Source organism: Aplidium turbinatum, chromosome 15, assembly GCF_918807975.1.
Source record: "Aplidium turbinatum chromosome 15, kaAplTurb1.1, whole genome shotgun sequence".
Taxonomy (NCBI): Eukaryota; Metazoa; Chordata; class Ascidiacea; order Aplousobranchia; family Polyclinidae; genus Aplidium; species Aplidium turbinatum.
In genome coordinates, this window is record NC_137486.1 from 11,260,332 (window position 1) to 11,277,187 (window position 16,856).

At 38.7% G+C, this 16,856-nt stretch overlaps 1 protein-coding gene across 1 annotated transcript in view; it reads right to left on the bottom strand.

Moving 5' to 3' along the window:
- LOC145783862 (poly [ADP-ribose] polymerase 1-like) overlaps positions 1-15,060 on the bottom strand; it is a 29,234-nt gene extending 14,174 nt beyond the window's left edge. The window contains exons 1-2 of the mRNA XM_082595617.1: positions 14,892-15,060; positions 150-413 (exon numbers count right to left, since the gene is read on the bottom strand). Of these exons, the coding sequence (XP_082451743.1) occupies positions 150-413; positions 14,892-15,029 (402 nt within the window). The 5' untranslated portion in view covers positions 15,030-15,060. The remainder of the gene's footprint in view (positions 1-149; positions 414-14,891) is intronic.
- Positions 15,061-16,856: the final 1,796 nt, after the last annotated feature.

Here is a 16,856-nt window from a genome sequence, read left to right on the forward strand (position 1 = left end):
GCATTGTATGTATTATTGTTTCATGTCACTCTTGTGTTTTGTTTTTTGATAAACAAAATATTGATTGATGATAGAACATCATATTTTACAAGATGTGAATTATAAGTATTTTACAATGAAACTTGAATAATGCTATTTTGATTTGCAACCTTTTCGATTTTTTCTCCACATAGTTTGCAAGTACTTCGTCCAGAAAGAGCATATTGAACCACAAAATCTTGTAAAGACTTGGTTAGTAACTTGACAGAACTTCCAGAAACTTTCTTATCAACTTTAATTGAACCCTTTCGTTCAACTTGTGCTCGAATGCTTTCCTGATCAGCCCATCTTAAGTTATGAACCCCTTCAATTTCATCAACAGATTTGGGACGACATTTTCCAAAAAAACAAGAATAGTGATACCAGGTTGGTTGCTGAAAGAATAGAACAATAAAACATCACTAGTGACATAAGACTGAAAATAGATTATAAACAAGACAAGATAATTGCCACACAAGGGGTGCAAACTAATTCATCCCTTGAAAAGATCAAGATAAAAACAGAATAATTTGGGAGCCGCTCTGGACAGTTGGACACCCAGTTTCCGCTTTTGTTTTCAATTTTGTCTACAAAAATTGGATTTTGCAATCTTTTATTTGTCAAAAGGGATTAGGGTTATTGCTTCCCAAGTGGGTTGCGAAGCATTTATAAATATCACAGTTTGCAATGAGATCGAAAAATTGTTGCATAATTATTACGGGTCTGCTACTATTCGGCGACAGCCTTTTTTGGCGAGTTCCCTATTCAGCAATTTTTTGAAAATCCAACGATTGAATATTATTCAATATTCAGACATTGAATCAATATAATTACAAACTGTTAGGTTAATTGGGTTCTTTAAATCCTACGTCACCATCACCATCTGTATGCAAACTTAGAATATATTAGTTATTTTTGTCATCAAATTGGAAGCAGTGCTGCCAGACCTTTTTAGTTGTTGTACTAAAATGTGTATCATCAAAACTGCTTTACTTCTGTAGCTTTAATATTTTATACAAATTTAGCAACTATAATCTTTCCGTGACGCGACAATTTATCGAACGACTGTTCATCGAACGACAGTTTATCGAAAGACAGTTCATCGAACGACAATTCATCAAAACGACAGTTCATCGAAACGACTGTTTATAGAAGCGACAGTTCATCGAACGACTGTTTATCGAAACAACAATTTATCGAACGACGAAGCACATATGCAATGGAATACTCACTACTCAGGGGTTAAGGGTTAGGGGGTAGGGGATAATGGTTATGGGTTAGGTTAGGGGTTAGGTTTTCAATTAACTGTCATTCGATAAATTGTCGTTTGATAAACTGTCGTTCAATTAACTGTCGTTTCGATAAACTGACGTTTTGATAAACTGTCGTTCGATTAATTGTCGTTCGATAAACTGTCGTAGTACCAATCTTTCTCCTTAATTTGCTTTTGACGATAATTTTTTTGCATTTTTATCACTACCTTTTTGGTGAAAATATAGTATAATTGCATTGATTGAACAAAGTTTATTTGAACAGAAGTAGTATGTCTGTATTTTATTATATTTAATTATATCTCTATTGTTATTTACTTTTTTCTGAATCCGCATTGTCAAACTGAGCCGGTTTCCTGCAATTTTTATTTTTCTGAGTCTTTTATGACATTACAACCTAGTTTTTGTGTGATTTTACCAGCAATTTTTTTCATAACTGTTACGTTAACTGGGTTCTTGAAACAAATTTTTGCTGGTCAGGATAACTAGGCTACGGACCTACGGTACCCGATAGTAGGCCACACATTTGTTGATCCAAACTAATCATTTTAACTATTCAATTCAACATAAGCATGACAAATTTTAATTCAATAGTTCAAACATTTTACATTTATTTTTTTCTGCACGATCTCAACGTTTAGCGACGTTAAAACGATGTAAAAACGGCAATGATAATTAGGCTACGATAACCCATAATTTTCTTTCAAAAAATTGCTGAATAGGGAACTCGCTGAAAAAGGCACTCGCCGAATAGGGAATTTGCCGAATCAAACTAGCCGAAGCGGACTCGCCGAAACGGACCATTCCGTATTATTTCATACCAATTACACAACATTTAAAGTTATGTGTTGTATTGCACTAACAATTTTAGTACAAAGTGAAAAAGGTTGGTAAGCACTGGGCAAGGGCTTGCCGGAATGGCCCGTTTCAGTGAGTCCGATTCGGTGAGTTCCTTATTCGGTGAGAGCCTTTTTCGGTGAGAGCTCTTTTTAAATTATCGGGCACCGTAGCCTAATTATCATTGCCGTTTTAGGGTTAGGGGTTAAGGTTAGGGGTTAAGAGTTAGGGTCTTATTTCAACGTTTAGCGAAGTTAAAACGATGTAAAAGCGGCAATGATAATTAGGCTACGGCCTACGGTACCCAATATTTTCAAAAAAAAATTCAAAAAATTACCGAATAGGAAACTTTCCGAAAAAGACTCTCACCGAATCGGACTCACCGAATAGTAGCAGACCCAGGGCTTGCAGTGGCTCACAACAATTCAATGATTGATTTCCAACAAATTCCAACTTCAATCAGTGATTTTGGCACTGCCCAACTCTTCCCAAAAACATTGAAAAAAATTTGCGGGAACTTCAATCAGTGACTTGAACACTACTAGTACGGTACTCCATTTTTATCTCAATCTTTTGAGGGAATGAATTAGTTGTTGGGCAGTGGTTATTTGACCGGCTCTGGTCTTTGAATCTGAAACAATATTTGACCGGTCATGACGTCACTATATAGGCATTTTTTCTTTTTCTCTTTCAAAGCAAAAGACGAGAAGAGAAAAAGAAAGTGCCTATATATACAGAGTTTGATCTTAACGCTAGTCCGCTAGCCAATGGCTAGTGAAAATTTGCGCAGACTAGTAGAAATGTTGCAGTACTAGTCCGATTGGCTAGTGAAAATATTCGCTGATGAAAAGTTTTGGTGTACAAAATGGCAATTGGCGACGTCACTCTGAAATACTGCAAAAATTTGCTTGCCAGCTAGGCGAAATTGCACGAAGAAGGCTGCAAAGTCGGTCAAGTGAGCACGTGACATATGCTGATTCTGATTTTGACATGTCCTCTGATTTTGACAGCGAAGAAAAGCTTGTTGTCACTGTGTAATATTAATACGTCCCCAAGCTTGAACGTTTTTACAAACAATGTTTTATTTGACTTTTATTTTGTTTTTCCCTCTTCTTTGGATTGCTACCTTGTCGCAGAGCTCATGTGCCTCCGTGACCTAAAGTGTTACGGAATGGCCCGTTTCGGTGAGTCCAATTTGGTGAGTCCGATCCCTTAACGGGGGATTTTTTCAATTTTTTTTTTTAATTATTGGGTACCGTAGCCTAATTATCATTGCCGTTTTAGGGTTAGGGGTTAGAGGTTAGGAACTCACCGAATCAGACTCACCGAATAGCAGCAGACCCAAAGTGTTATGCTGACCCAACAAGCCAGACAAGTCTGACGGTAGAGGCCTAACCAAACGCAATCTATCCAATAGTCCACTTCTTTTGACAGTGAACGAATATTATGTATTGTACCACCCTGGCAAGTGCCGTGTCATCTCCTACTACAGATGCACACAATGTAATATTAAAACATAAATAAATATCAAGCACACCGCATGCCACATTTATTTTTTATGTTATAAAATTGCATTGTTTGCGTTTGTAGTACGAGAAGGTGTTTTAGTGCGTATCGTTGCTCTCTTGTGCGTACTGAAATCTGAAAGCCTTTACTTTAGTTAGTTTCAGTCTAAGTCAAAGCACTTATCTTAATACGTCATCAGACAAGTAAAAAGTCAGTAAACTGGTCGGACTAGTGAAAAATCTTGCGGGCTAGTGAAAACGGGAAGCAACTAGTCCGGTGGGCTAGTGAAAAAAAAAGTTAAGATCGACCCCTGATATATATATATAAGTTCTAAATTCAACAATTTTATTCAACTAAATCCGTGGCGCGCACATTATTTCTCGACTGGTGTTTCAGTGGGAATGAGTTCGATTCTACCCGGAAGCGTTGTTTGTTTTTTTTTAACTAGATTTTGACCTGAAGGCTGCTGCATTATTGTAGTCAATTTTTAATTTGAGTAGCCTACAGCCCAATTCTTTATATCTTTCTAGTAAGTAATAAAGTTAGAGTATTTTTAAGTTGTTGGAAAAATTGAGAGTTTCTCTGGGTAAGTTTTCGTTCGTCATAAGAGGATGTGATTGTGTTTACCAAACAATGCATTACATTTTTGCTCTCAACAAGTTAGTTTGGTGGCTGTAAAAAGTTACAATACTTCTTTAAAAAACAGATAGTTTCAATGTCAAGTTTAATAATAAAAAATAAAACTATTGAGTTTCTAACTTGTTGAGAGCAAAAATGTAATGCGTCGTTCGGCAAATACGATGACATCTTCTTATGACGAACGGAAACTTACCCAGAGAAATTCTCAAATTTCAGCAAATCCAAAATACTCTAACTTTATTATTTAAATTTCAAAATTTAGTTAAAAAAAAGAAAACGAACGCTTCCGGGTAGAATCGAACTCATTCCCACTAGAACACCAGCCCAAGAAATATCGTACACGCCACGGATTCAGTTGAATAAAATTGTTGAATTTAGAACTTATATAGGCACTTTTTTCTTCTCTTCTCGTCTTTTGCTTTAAAAGAGAAAAAGAAAATATGCCTATAGTGACGTCATGACCGGTTAAATAGTGTTTCAGTTTAAAAGACCAGAGCCGGTCAAATAGCCACTGCCTAGTTGTTGCACATCCCACAACCAGTATATCATTGTACTTTTTCTTTTGCAAAGGTTTGTGTCAAATTATTATAAATTTTTAAACATCTCCTGCAATGATGATACACTACTTTAATGTCCACACAACAAAAATGCATTCCACATGATCATTTTGAACTCTTCAACTTAACTAGTAGTTTAAACCTCAAACCTTATCTGTGTTATATATATGTTTTCTAACATAAAAACAAGGAAGTGGCTACATTTACGACGCCGTAAATACAGCCGTTCCATGCCATTTTTATAATCTTTACGTCGCTTTTACTGCGCATGGGCGCTGTTGCTGGAAAAAAAGTGCGTATATAACTTCTAAATTCAACTGTTTTTGCCAAGTGAATCAGTGGTGCGTGCGAACTTTGTCTAGCTTGTACTCTCAAGAATATGAGTTCGGTTCCACCAAAAGATGATTTTTTTTTAAAACTTAATTCTACCCTGAAGTGACTCAATTGTTAGGCTACACATTTTTGTGGCCATTCAGTTTAGTTTGTTTTTAGTTCTGTTCTGACCATCACAACGAAAAAACAGTATATGACAAATATAGTAGAGGTATAGAAAAAGGTAGAAGCAACAAAACGCGGAGGTTATAGCGTGTATGATAGCAAAGTAGGACAATCAGTTTAAAATATGGCACGGTTGTAACATCTCAAAATTTTATAAATTTAAAACTTTTTTTTACTCATTTTAATTGTTAAAGAAAAAAAACTCACTAGCCTTTTTTTCTCTCTGTTTTAAATTTATAAAAATTTTGTTAAGGCGTTACGACGACGCCACGGTTACGACCGTGCCATATTTCAAACTGGTTGTTGATTAATTGAATCTTTATCCTCGGACTGAGAAAGCTTCTTGCAGAGCTTAATCCTGGCAGTTTCGCACACCGTACTTGTAGACTTGTGGAGGCTTTGAATCACTGATGCAGGCCCGGTCACCGAGATTGACAGAGTGAAGTTTCCAATTGTTGAAGTGTTGTTGCCGGGGAATTATTCCATCCATTAGATGCCGCTGAATGGAGAGCAGTCCTTAACGTGCGCTGCTCAAGCGCACACCCCGAGAGCTATTGATCTTGAAGTTTCTTTGTTCCAGAAGTGACGCGCTAACCAATTGAGCTATTGGGGCGGTAGAGTCACCCCGAGAGTCGAACCAGCGCCGCTATTGATCTTGAAGTTTCTTCGTTCCAGAAGTGACGCGCTAACCAATTGAGCTATTGGGGCGGCTTTGGTATCATGCATGCGCGCTATAACCTCCGCGTTTTGTCGCTTCTACCTTTTTTTAGACCTCTCCTATGTTTGTCATATACTGTTTTTTGTTGTGATGGTCAGATCTAAATACGGCCACAAAAATGAGTAGCCTAACGATTGAGTCACTCCGGGTTAGAATTTAGTTTAAAAAAAAATCACCACTGGTGGACTGGTGGTATCGAACTCACATCCTTGTGAGTGCGAGCCAGACAAAGATTGCAAGCGTCACAGATTCACTTGGCAAAAACAGTTGAATTTAGAAATTATATATGCACTTTTTTCATTTGTTCATTCGTGTTTCGCTTAGAAAGAGAAGGTAAAAAAAGAAAAAAATATGCAGCAAGCGTGCAAACACAGCAACAGCGCGCGCAGTAATAGCGACATAAAGATTAAAAAAAAGGCATGGAACGGCTGTATTTTAGAGTGGTCCCCAAAATCGAATTTTTGAAATTGCTATGTCTTAGTTTGTCTTACCCTTTAAAAAGTCTCTAAATGACTTAAAACTAAACCTATAAAAAGTTGAGACCCATTGGACTATGTTTAGGGGTGCCACAATGAACTTGAAAATCAAGCTGGGGGGTCACGGGGAATTTTTGCTTAAATTTGCATAACTCCAGAACCAGATGAGATAGAGAACTGTGCTTGGTGTCAAAAGATGCAAAGCAACCACATTCCTATCTGTACTCACGAGGAAAGTGTGCTCTAACTGCTTTAATTTTTGAGTAAACGCAAAAAAACTGAAAATAGGGTTAAAATCAAACATTTTTGCCCTATGTTGCTTCAGTGAATTATCTTTGCTTTACTGCAGGCAGCCTGTATCTGTTTGCCTGTAGCTGAAATTGTATCCATTTATTTAATTGCACCTATTAAAGAAGTAGTTTTCTATAAAGGGGGTTATTCTTCCAATCACAGCATTCCATGACTTTATTTAGTATCAATACAAGGCACAGCAGTGGCACTTGTTCACTAAGAAAGCTTTTTTTTGTTGTTACCAAGCAACTATGTTAAGTTCAGTGGGCTATATTTTAGAACATTTCACAAAAGACTGTTCAGTGATTACTGATTAGATTGTTTGCTATTGTAGATATATTTCACAAGTTAAAGAGTACATACCACCGGCGCGGAGTCTAGGGCGGGCGGCGCCCGCCGGACATTTCAGGAATTAAAAAAAAAAATTTAATGCAATTTTAAGTCCCAAAATTTCTGTAACCATCTGCCACCTTCTGATACTAGCCTACTTACCTTATTCGCAGGGTTTTGTGGCCATATGATAGGCCCTACTAGACCTACTAATTAAGCGATTAGTTTTCGTCAATTATTGCCATTGTTACATTCATGCAACGTTGATTCGCCGTTAAACGAGCAAAAGTGACCAGCCGCGCCGTTTGTCTCCACTCTGCCACTCGTAGCCCAGTGCTATCAATCAAGTAAATTGCGCAAACCTGTGAGGAACTTCATTCGCGGCAAAAGTCTGACCGCAATTTCCACTGCTTTTACATCGTTTTAACATCACCAGATGTTAAATCGGTGTAAAAACTGTAGCATTGTTTTTCAAAGGAGTAATTTTCTCTCAAACCACGTTATCAATTAACTCTGCTGCCAAAATGCTCTTTTTTGTCGTCTTCAATCATCACAGTTGCGTCTGTTATGTCACTGATATTAAACTGTGCACACCTGTTGGTTTGGCAGGATGAAACCGTTGGTTGTCATTAGTTGCAATTCAGCTCCTTCGTTATATATATACGTAACTGTTCTAATTGTGGATTCAATGTAACCTCGGTTCAATAGCGCAGTTTATCGCTAGATGGCTTCTCGGGAGCTGAATTGCCGTAAAATCGCTTCTGCGTTGCATTACAGCATCTTGTATCTTATCTGTGCGCCCGCTAAGAGCGACTTATCGTATGAACCCACCGATGTATTGTGTGTGTGTTATCGTGTTGTATCAACAATAGTAATGTAATTATGGAACTAGTACAGTATTGCAGTTTTCGTCCCGCAACTAGGGGTGTTCAATTTCGATTTGATTCGATTTCGATTATGGTGATATTCGAAATTCGTTTTTCGTATCGGACATATTCGAAATTATAGCAGCCCTTTCGGCTGCACGCGGTTGAAAGTAACGCGAGTGGCGCGAAATCTGTCTTGTCGCATTTTGCAAGCGAAAAAAGACTTCGACGCATGTGCATCGTCGATCACGTGACTACCACACGCTCTCGCGGGTCCAACGGGCAGTCCTGCACCAGGGATGCCAGGTTGGCATTTTTAATGCCAAATTTCACAAATTTCTCTCAAGAATGAAGATAGCTACGTTGTGCAATAGCAGAAAGTGTAGGCTGAGCTTTGTCGCAGTTTTATTCATTTTTTACCGAATCCATAGGCGCCTAAGTCGTGGGGGCAGGGCCGTAGCTAGACCGCAGAGCAAGGGGGGGCAACTTTTTTTTAGGGGGGAGGGGGCGAAAAAATTTAAATGGGCAAAATTATTATAATTGTAGCTGTTGCTCGAGAATGTTGAGATTTTGCTAAGGGGGGGCGAAATTTTTTTCAGAGTACGAGACCCCCCTGGCCCCCGGCTGGCTACGGGCCTGCGTGGGTGCCAGGCCCCCACGCATATTTCTGTGTGGGGGCAACTTTTTATGCTGTATTGAATATTGACACATAAAACAATAGATGAACTAGCGATCGGCAGCAGGAACACACTTTTTGAATGCAAACCGCAACAGCTTTGCGATAAATAATAATCACTACGAACGAGTTGCGATACTACAATCCAACACCAGACAACAAAATCTGTCATTTTACATTGATTTAATGTCTGCAGACGTTGAATCAATGTAAAAATGACTGATTTTGCTGCCTGGGACATAGCAAACATCTACCATTTTGTGTCGCTTCAATGTCATCAGATGTTGAATGCATCCAATAACAACATAATTTGCTACGTGGACGGAGCGTGCGTTTAGCTTTATGCTCTTGCAAACGTACTCGATGTCGCTTTCGAGTCGAAACCTCTGCACTCTGCAGTGAAATGTCGCGGCAGTGAATCGCTCGCTGTGAAGATGAACTTGAAGTGTTTGGGATCCCAGTGACCTCGGCTTCAGCGGAGCGATCGTTTTCAAAAGCTGGCCTGACCGTCACGAAGCTGAGATCCCGACTGACGGGTGACTGACCATGTCGATCAGCTTGTGTTTATAATCACCAACATGGGCCTGGAGCTGTAGGCGTTATTTTGTGTTCTTTTTTCGCAAATTTTCATGGCTTTTTTTCGCGTTTTCTAGCGAATTTTCATGTCGTTTCTTTCAATAAAATCACATTTTGCAGTTAGGTGAATAGTTGTGATATTCGACATCGAAATTCGGAAATCGAAAACAAATTGAATTTCGAATATTCAAATAATCGAAATTGAACACCCCTACCCGCAACCCACACATACCAAATACAAAAAATATGCGGAACTGAATTACCAGGACCAGACGTTGTTGCGAACCAATTATATTTATTACCGTACTTGTTTCCAAATCGTGTTAGAGGAGACATAGACTTAAATGTAAAACTAAGCTAGTCCAACAACCGAGCAAAATCGCCCTTTTGAAAAACGCACAAAATAACCTTTATGACGTGACAGTATGCTCGCCCGCCCAGCTATTTTAAAAACTCGGCGCCTATGGTACATACTGTATTTATTCGGGTACAAGTCGCACCCCTAACAGTTTGGGATGTCACCTTGATGAAATAGCCCTTAATCGCTCATCAGTACGTAGGGCAAGAATCCTTCATCGGCAAGAGATCTCCATAAAAATTATACATGAATTTGTTCATGACTCTACTCACAGTTCACTGGGATGGAAAACTCCTTCCAGATATAACTGGTAGAAAAATAGTTGACTGGTTACCAGTAATTGTCACTGGAATGACTACTAACAAATTGCTTGGAGTGCCAAAGTTGCAGTCTTCATTAGGAAGTGTGCAAGCTAATGGAGTAATAGTATGGGGTGTTGTTGACAATGTAAAAGCAATGTGTTTTGACACGACACCCAGCAACGCTGGTGTTAAGTCTGGTGCCTTTATCTTAATTGCAATAGAATTAAACAAGGACTTGCTCCATTTTGCTTGTAGTCACCATATTCTAAAACTTGTATTGCAAAGAGTGTTCTTAACATGCCTTGGGCCATCATCTGGATCGAATATTCTCTTGTTTTAAGTGATTTAAAGCAAAGTGGGATAGTTTTGACAAAGATTGTTATGTCACCTTAGAAAATGATGACTTCTGCTGTGCTGATGAGATCATTAGTTTTTGCAAGGACCAGTTGGCAAAAACTCAACCAAGAGATGACTATCACGAGTTCCTTGATCATAATTCTTAATGGAGCACCACCAGTCCACCACATCGCATTCGGTTTCGTTATCCTAGCGGCAAGATGGATGGCCACTGCTATATATGCATTGAAGAATTGGCTGTTTAGAATGCAGTTTGATTTGACCAATAAAGAGTAATTAATGTGGTTTCAAAAAATGACATTTTTGTGTTAAAAGTATACCTGAAATCTTGGTTTACTGCTTCTCTAACAATATGCGGCATGCGCCCCACGGAATGATCTGCAATTGTTAAAAAGACTAAAGGAATATCAGCTACAGGGGCGCAACTAGGGGGGCTGTCTAGTCGGCATGACAGCCCCCTTTAAGATTTGCAACTTCAAGAAGAGGGACGACTAACTAGACTGAGACTTACGTACTACCTAACGTGTGTCCGTTCAAGCTACGTTCTATGCATACCAAACTTGTTTCACGCTCAAGCCGCATAAACCGCAATACAAAATATTAACAGACCGTCATTTATTCACGCAATTTGATGTCATAAAAACAAAATGGCTTGGGAAACCGGCTCAGCTTTACGCTTACAACGGCATGAAAAAGAAGCTTTGCAAAGCCATCATTTTAACAAGTTCTCATTCTCAGGTTCAATCGTTTTCTTTTTCTTTCCTTTGTTCTCTCAAAACAACACGCGCGCGCGCACACACGTAAGGGACCTCTGTTAATCACATGCAGAAACGGATTGGCATGCACGACGCACGTGACTTGCAGGCGTTTTGCGGACGGCGGAGCATTTTTTCAATTTTTTTTTTATAATTTTTTTCCTTTCTCCGTATTATTTCCGAATCCAATTACCCGATAAAAAGCGGTTTTTACATTCGATTCTGGATGGATTCGAATCTTAAGGATTTGAAATTCTACTTAGGGCATCCCAACTTAGGATGCAACCTTATTAACCCACAAAACGAAACTGCAGCTGGCTTTAGGCTAGTCTGATTTGTAATCTTCGTATGGTCGCAACTTCACACATTCTTAAACCAATTTTATAATTTTGGTATCAAAAAGACGGCAATTAAATTTTCTTTACAATCTTGACGTGTATCCAGGCCCTAAGCTTGTGTGGACTACTTTTTAAAATGTGGGCTTGGAGAGCAAACAATTTGCTGTCTACTTTCGAAAGCGCGGGAAACTTTTTTGAGAGAGTAGCAAGCGCGGACAGAGCGAAAACGGTCGCTTCGCACGTCACAGAATTGGATCATTGCGCTGTCAAATTACACTAGGCTAATATTCTAACAATCTAACTGTGATATATCCACTTCTACAAATAATTGTTAGTTTTCTCTCTCGTTGCCGACCCCCTTTGATTTTTTCTAGTTGCGCCGCTGATCAGCTACATGATTCAGTGGTAGCCAAAGAAGCAATGAAAACATTCTCAAGGCACTTATCACATTGGCCTTGCATTTTTGATGATGGTGTTTCAAGTATTGAAAAAGAAGCTATGGTTTTTGCCTTGAGCCATAACAGTATGAGTAGGTAAAGGTCCCATACTCAGATACTGAGCTTTGAGGGATGAGAAGATAAGGTTCTCATTATACTAAGCCTTCGGCACTAAAGAGAGTAGGGTGGCCAGTTCCCTTCTCTCTGCCGCCTTTACTTCAGGAACTACGCCCACCCAATTTATTACACCCTGGGTAGAGGTGAGCAGTGTTTTTTTCAACAACCAGCTGAAGCCGGGAGTCGAACCAGGTTTGCATAATTGGAAAACCAACACCTTATCCATTGGCCCATCCCACCAACAGTATGAGTAGTCTACCATTAAAGCGTACTTCTTCATTGCCTGATGATGTCTCTTCAAAAGATTCATCAGACTTTGTCACATCCAATAGCATGCGATTATTCCAGGTTCTGGATTTACAATCTGACTTTCAAAAGGTGGAAGTTGTAGCATGGTATGTGGATGAAAGTAATAAGAGGGCAGAAAGCATTGTTAGTGGTCTTCATGTGATCAACGATTTTGCTGAAAGAGGTATTGCATTGATGCAAAATTTTAACAATTTTCTGACAAAAGATGAAGATCAAATGCAGTATATTCTGTAGAGCAGCACCGATGTGATCTTCCAAATTGCAATAAAAAGAAGCACTTAAAGTCCACAGACTGAACTATATTTTGATATACGGGACCTGTAAATGTATCCACTCTAAGTGGGTGCGATATAACTTGTTCAGCATATTCAGCATATCATTACAGCACATTGGCGCCGACTTACGGGGCTACGGGGTGGCCACGCCACCCCGTAACCGCTGTGACGGGGTGGCAGCCACCCCATTTAGGTTACATTACTTGCTGCAAATAAATGTAATTTGAACGGACGTTTAAATCTTTTTTTGATCATTGGTTTTCGCTTCAAGTCAACGTAAAGCAAGAGGTGAACCAATACAGTATTGCGAAGAAAATGATTGTTTTTGTCACAAGCATGATACTCGCGTAACATCAAGCAAGCTACGTGAAGATTACGCAACACGCGGCTACGAGATTTTTCCTTGTTGTTGTTGTTGCAATCGTTTTATTTGTTACTTGTCATAAGTCATTGTTACATTTGTTAGGTTTACAATAGGATTTATTAATCAACAAAATACGATCTTTCCATTGCCTCCCTCAAAAATCTTTTTTGAAATTTTTTAAACTGCTCATGATATCGCTATAAATTATGCCAGCTATAAAATACTTGGAAATAAAATTATCTCGATGATTGATAGCTCCACCCCCTAAATAAATAAATGAATATCTATTTTCAAATTTCATTAAAAAAATGCAATTTTCGAAACTTTTTGAGTTTTATTTAAAAAGTGCACTTAGTAAAGTAGCAGTTTTAATGTTCTGCAAATTTACACGTTTACATGATTCTATTCGAGGAAAGCTACACCCCAATTCCCAATAATAAAAGCAACCTTTTGCAATTACTCAAGATTTTGCATTTTGAATTATTTTCCGATTTTAATTGGAGTGTACTGTTATCTACTTCTACTTCATGCTTTAATTTCTACTTTGTTATCTACTTCATGCAGTAATATTGCGTGTCAATGCATGACAAACTGTGAGGCGGGAATTTATTGGTCTAACATAGGAGTTGCTTGTTACATCATAGAAAAAATCACGAAAAGTCGTCCTGTAAAAGTCTGAGGCGGGAATTTATTGGTCTGACATAGGAGTTGCTTGTTACATCATAGAAAAAATTACGAAAAGTCGTCCAGTAAAAGTTTTCGCCGACATTCCAGTTTTATTCAGCTTAAAGATGCCACCGAAAAAGCGTCCAAAATTGCAGGTCATTTTTGTTGCGTCTAGTCAGGATTTCAGCCAGCATGAAAGTGACCAAACGCCTGAACGAAAGTGTGCCACTGCCAAAAAGCGTTAGCACGATCAGGGAGGTGGAAGAACCGAGCACGAGCAGGATAATCGCTGTTGAAGGGAGAAGCTATCAAAAATCGTGGAGAGCGAATTCCCGTGGCTAGAATACGATAGATGCAAAGATAGAGCATTCTGTCCGATTTGCAACTATGTCGCAACTGCTTGATCTATTTGCAAGCAATGAAACAATTTCATTAATGCTTCCAACGTGGTCTGCAGTGTGAAAATATACTTATCGTTCCCTTCCACCACCTGCAAGGCGGAGCGATCGTTTAGTGCACTCAGCCGCATAAAAACCTACTTGCGATCTACCATGACGCAACAGCGATTGAACCACGTCCTAATTTTAAATGTTTATCAAGCAGAAGCTGCACTGTTACAACTTGACCAGTTGATTAACAGTTGGACTGACAGAGCTGCTGTTCGCAAAAATATTTTTGCCAAATGTTAAGTGTCAGAGCAGCAACGTAACAATAAAATTCACGACGTACCTCCTGTGCTTTGTTTTAAAGTTGCTTTGTGAATTATCGAGCTACAAATCAGGTGTGAAAAGGCAATTGCATCTACGAAACACGCTTAGTAAAAATCAAACAAAAACATGCAGTTTGAAAGTTTTTAGGTTGCCATACTGTGCTATCCGCCACCCCGTGCAAAAATAAAAGTCGGCGCCTATGTTACAGCATATGCATGTTTTATAGCCCACTACAGACCGGAGTAGTGGCTACTGCCTAATTTGGCAAGATTGTTGCCTATTTTTCTTCGTTTTTATCTGCAGTGCAATGTATATTGTTGAGGTCTTGTTTTTAAGACATATATTTAGGCGGTTTACCTATTTTGACAAAATTTTTGTATTTTTGTCAATTTTCACTGGTCATGTGGCACCTCTAAACCTTTATCAAAATACTTCAAACTTTTAGTGAACTGTTTTTTAGTAAAAAGGAACCAAATGAGAGGGTAAGAACGAAACTTTTCCAACTTTAAAATTTTACCATACATTCGAGGACCACCCTACTGTATTTACAGCGCCGTAAATGTAGCCACTTCCTAAAAACAACACAAAAACGTTGAATACGGTATGTAATAACTCTACCACTTTAATAGCAAAATCATCAATACCTTTCCATCAAAGTGTCTGGATTGTACCATAATGGCTATCCTCAATGAGTCTTTGGCAATGTGACTAATACAACCCTTACATAATGCTCGGTTGCTTTTCGCATATTCAGTCTTGTAATTGAAGTTATCTTGTTCCATTATTTTCACAAGTTCAACCCAAGTGTATGGATAAACGCTTTTATATAAACATGAAAGGATAACAAGTTATTAACATATTTATTTGGTAGAGCAGGCCTCGAAATTCACGGCGGACATGTCCGCCGTCACAGAATGTGATGTCCGCGGGAAGTACCCTCTAGATCGGACATATTTATCCGCCGAGAAATAACACAGGAACTACCGATACAAATCGTCATTGCATAGCACAAACAATTGTTGCAAGAATATAATTTCCCGCGCATCTAGAAAATGTGAATACTGTATCTCCTAGCTTCCATTCAAAAAGGAAAACTTTCGACTTTTACGTTGCTTCAACGATTGATTAACAAAGGCAAATTCTTCGCTAAGAATCGATGGGAATACCGGTACTTCTACACTAATCACGCACAACTTAATTCAAGTCTTACGTCACAATGTCTGGCTTTGATCCAGTAATATACTAATATTGATAACACGCAAGGTTGGTTACAAAATTAGATTATACGAGTAGGCTATAACAGCAAGATGCAGCAAAATTTGTTAAGTTTTGGTATTACAGTAAAAAAGAAAACGCCCACAGAAAAGTAAATTTCGCTCACAAGACACACAAAAATAAACCTAAAGAAAAAAGCCCAATGAAACTTTGCACAGCAGAAAATAGTGGCATTAGTGTAGAAGTTTTCCGACTCGTGCCCAGAGCATTGTGACGCAAGAAGCCACACGACCTCGTTCGGTGGAAGTTAATCAGTTATGCGTCGTATTAAGCATCTACACGGCGCTTTAACTCTTTGAACGCATATCGCTGCTCTGATGAAAGCCTTTCAAAGTGACTTCACTGAAATTTTAAAAAGCCTTCTCAACCGTAGCTATACAGTAGTTCTCAAATGGCGAAGAATTATCAAGATAAAGTGATTAAACATGACGATCAACGCTAAAACTGGTGTGTCCACCGTAAGACTTACGTAATTTGTCAGCCGAGATAGCTGCTCAGACCGGACACGTTTGTCCGCCGTCAACAAAAACGAATTTCGAGGCCTGTAGAGGCTATTATTTTTGTCAATTTAACAACTAAACCATTTGGCTGTGGCTATATTTACACTGTATAGTGTAATAATAGCCTCAATAGTGTTGCCAGATAAGGAATTCTGCCCTAATTTGAGAAAAGTTTACAGTTGTTGAAAACAAAAACTTGTTTTATGGAAATAATTTGTAGTCATGGGCAAAGATCAAAAGCCTAATCTTATTCCTAACTCTAACCTTTACCCTTCCTAACTTTAATCCTAACTCTGGCAACACCTGATTGTAACCATGGCATTACCGTAAGTGTGGAAAAATAGCCACTTCCAAACAAATTATCAATCTAACAACATAAGAGCTGGAGTCAGGCCTCTTATATAGTGGCTCCGTAGCGCAGCCCTGATAATCAGTAATCTCACCTAAACTAAGACAACAAAGTCAGCCTTCAAATAAAAACATCACATTACAATGAAGTACACAGGTTGCGAATTATTGGCAGAATACAAAAAAACAAGACCAAATCATTGCAGGCGAGGTTGGAACCTGGAGTATAAAAAGCCACTTGAAGAAAAAAATTGGGTAATTGCTGACCCACTAAATCCACCTTCCAGCTAAGATTTTCTTATACTTCCCTGCCATCTGGCCCAGGGCAGCCCTGGCCCTGGGCCATCTCAGCAAAAAGCAAAATGAACAAATGGCGCGAAATATAACAGTGTTGCCAAATGCTACATGTAATTATTTACAGGCAGTTGTTAGAAAATTTTGGCATCCTTGTTCAATTCATTGTGCTAAACGACAAATACCAAACAT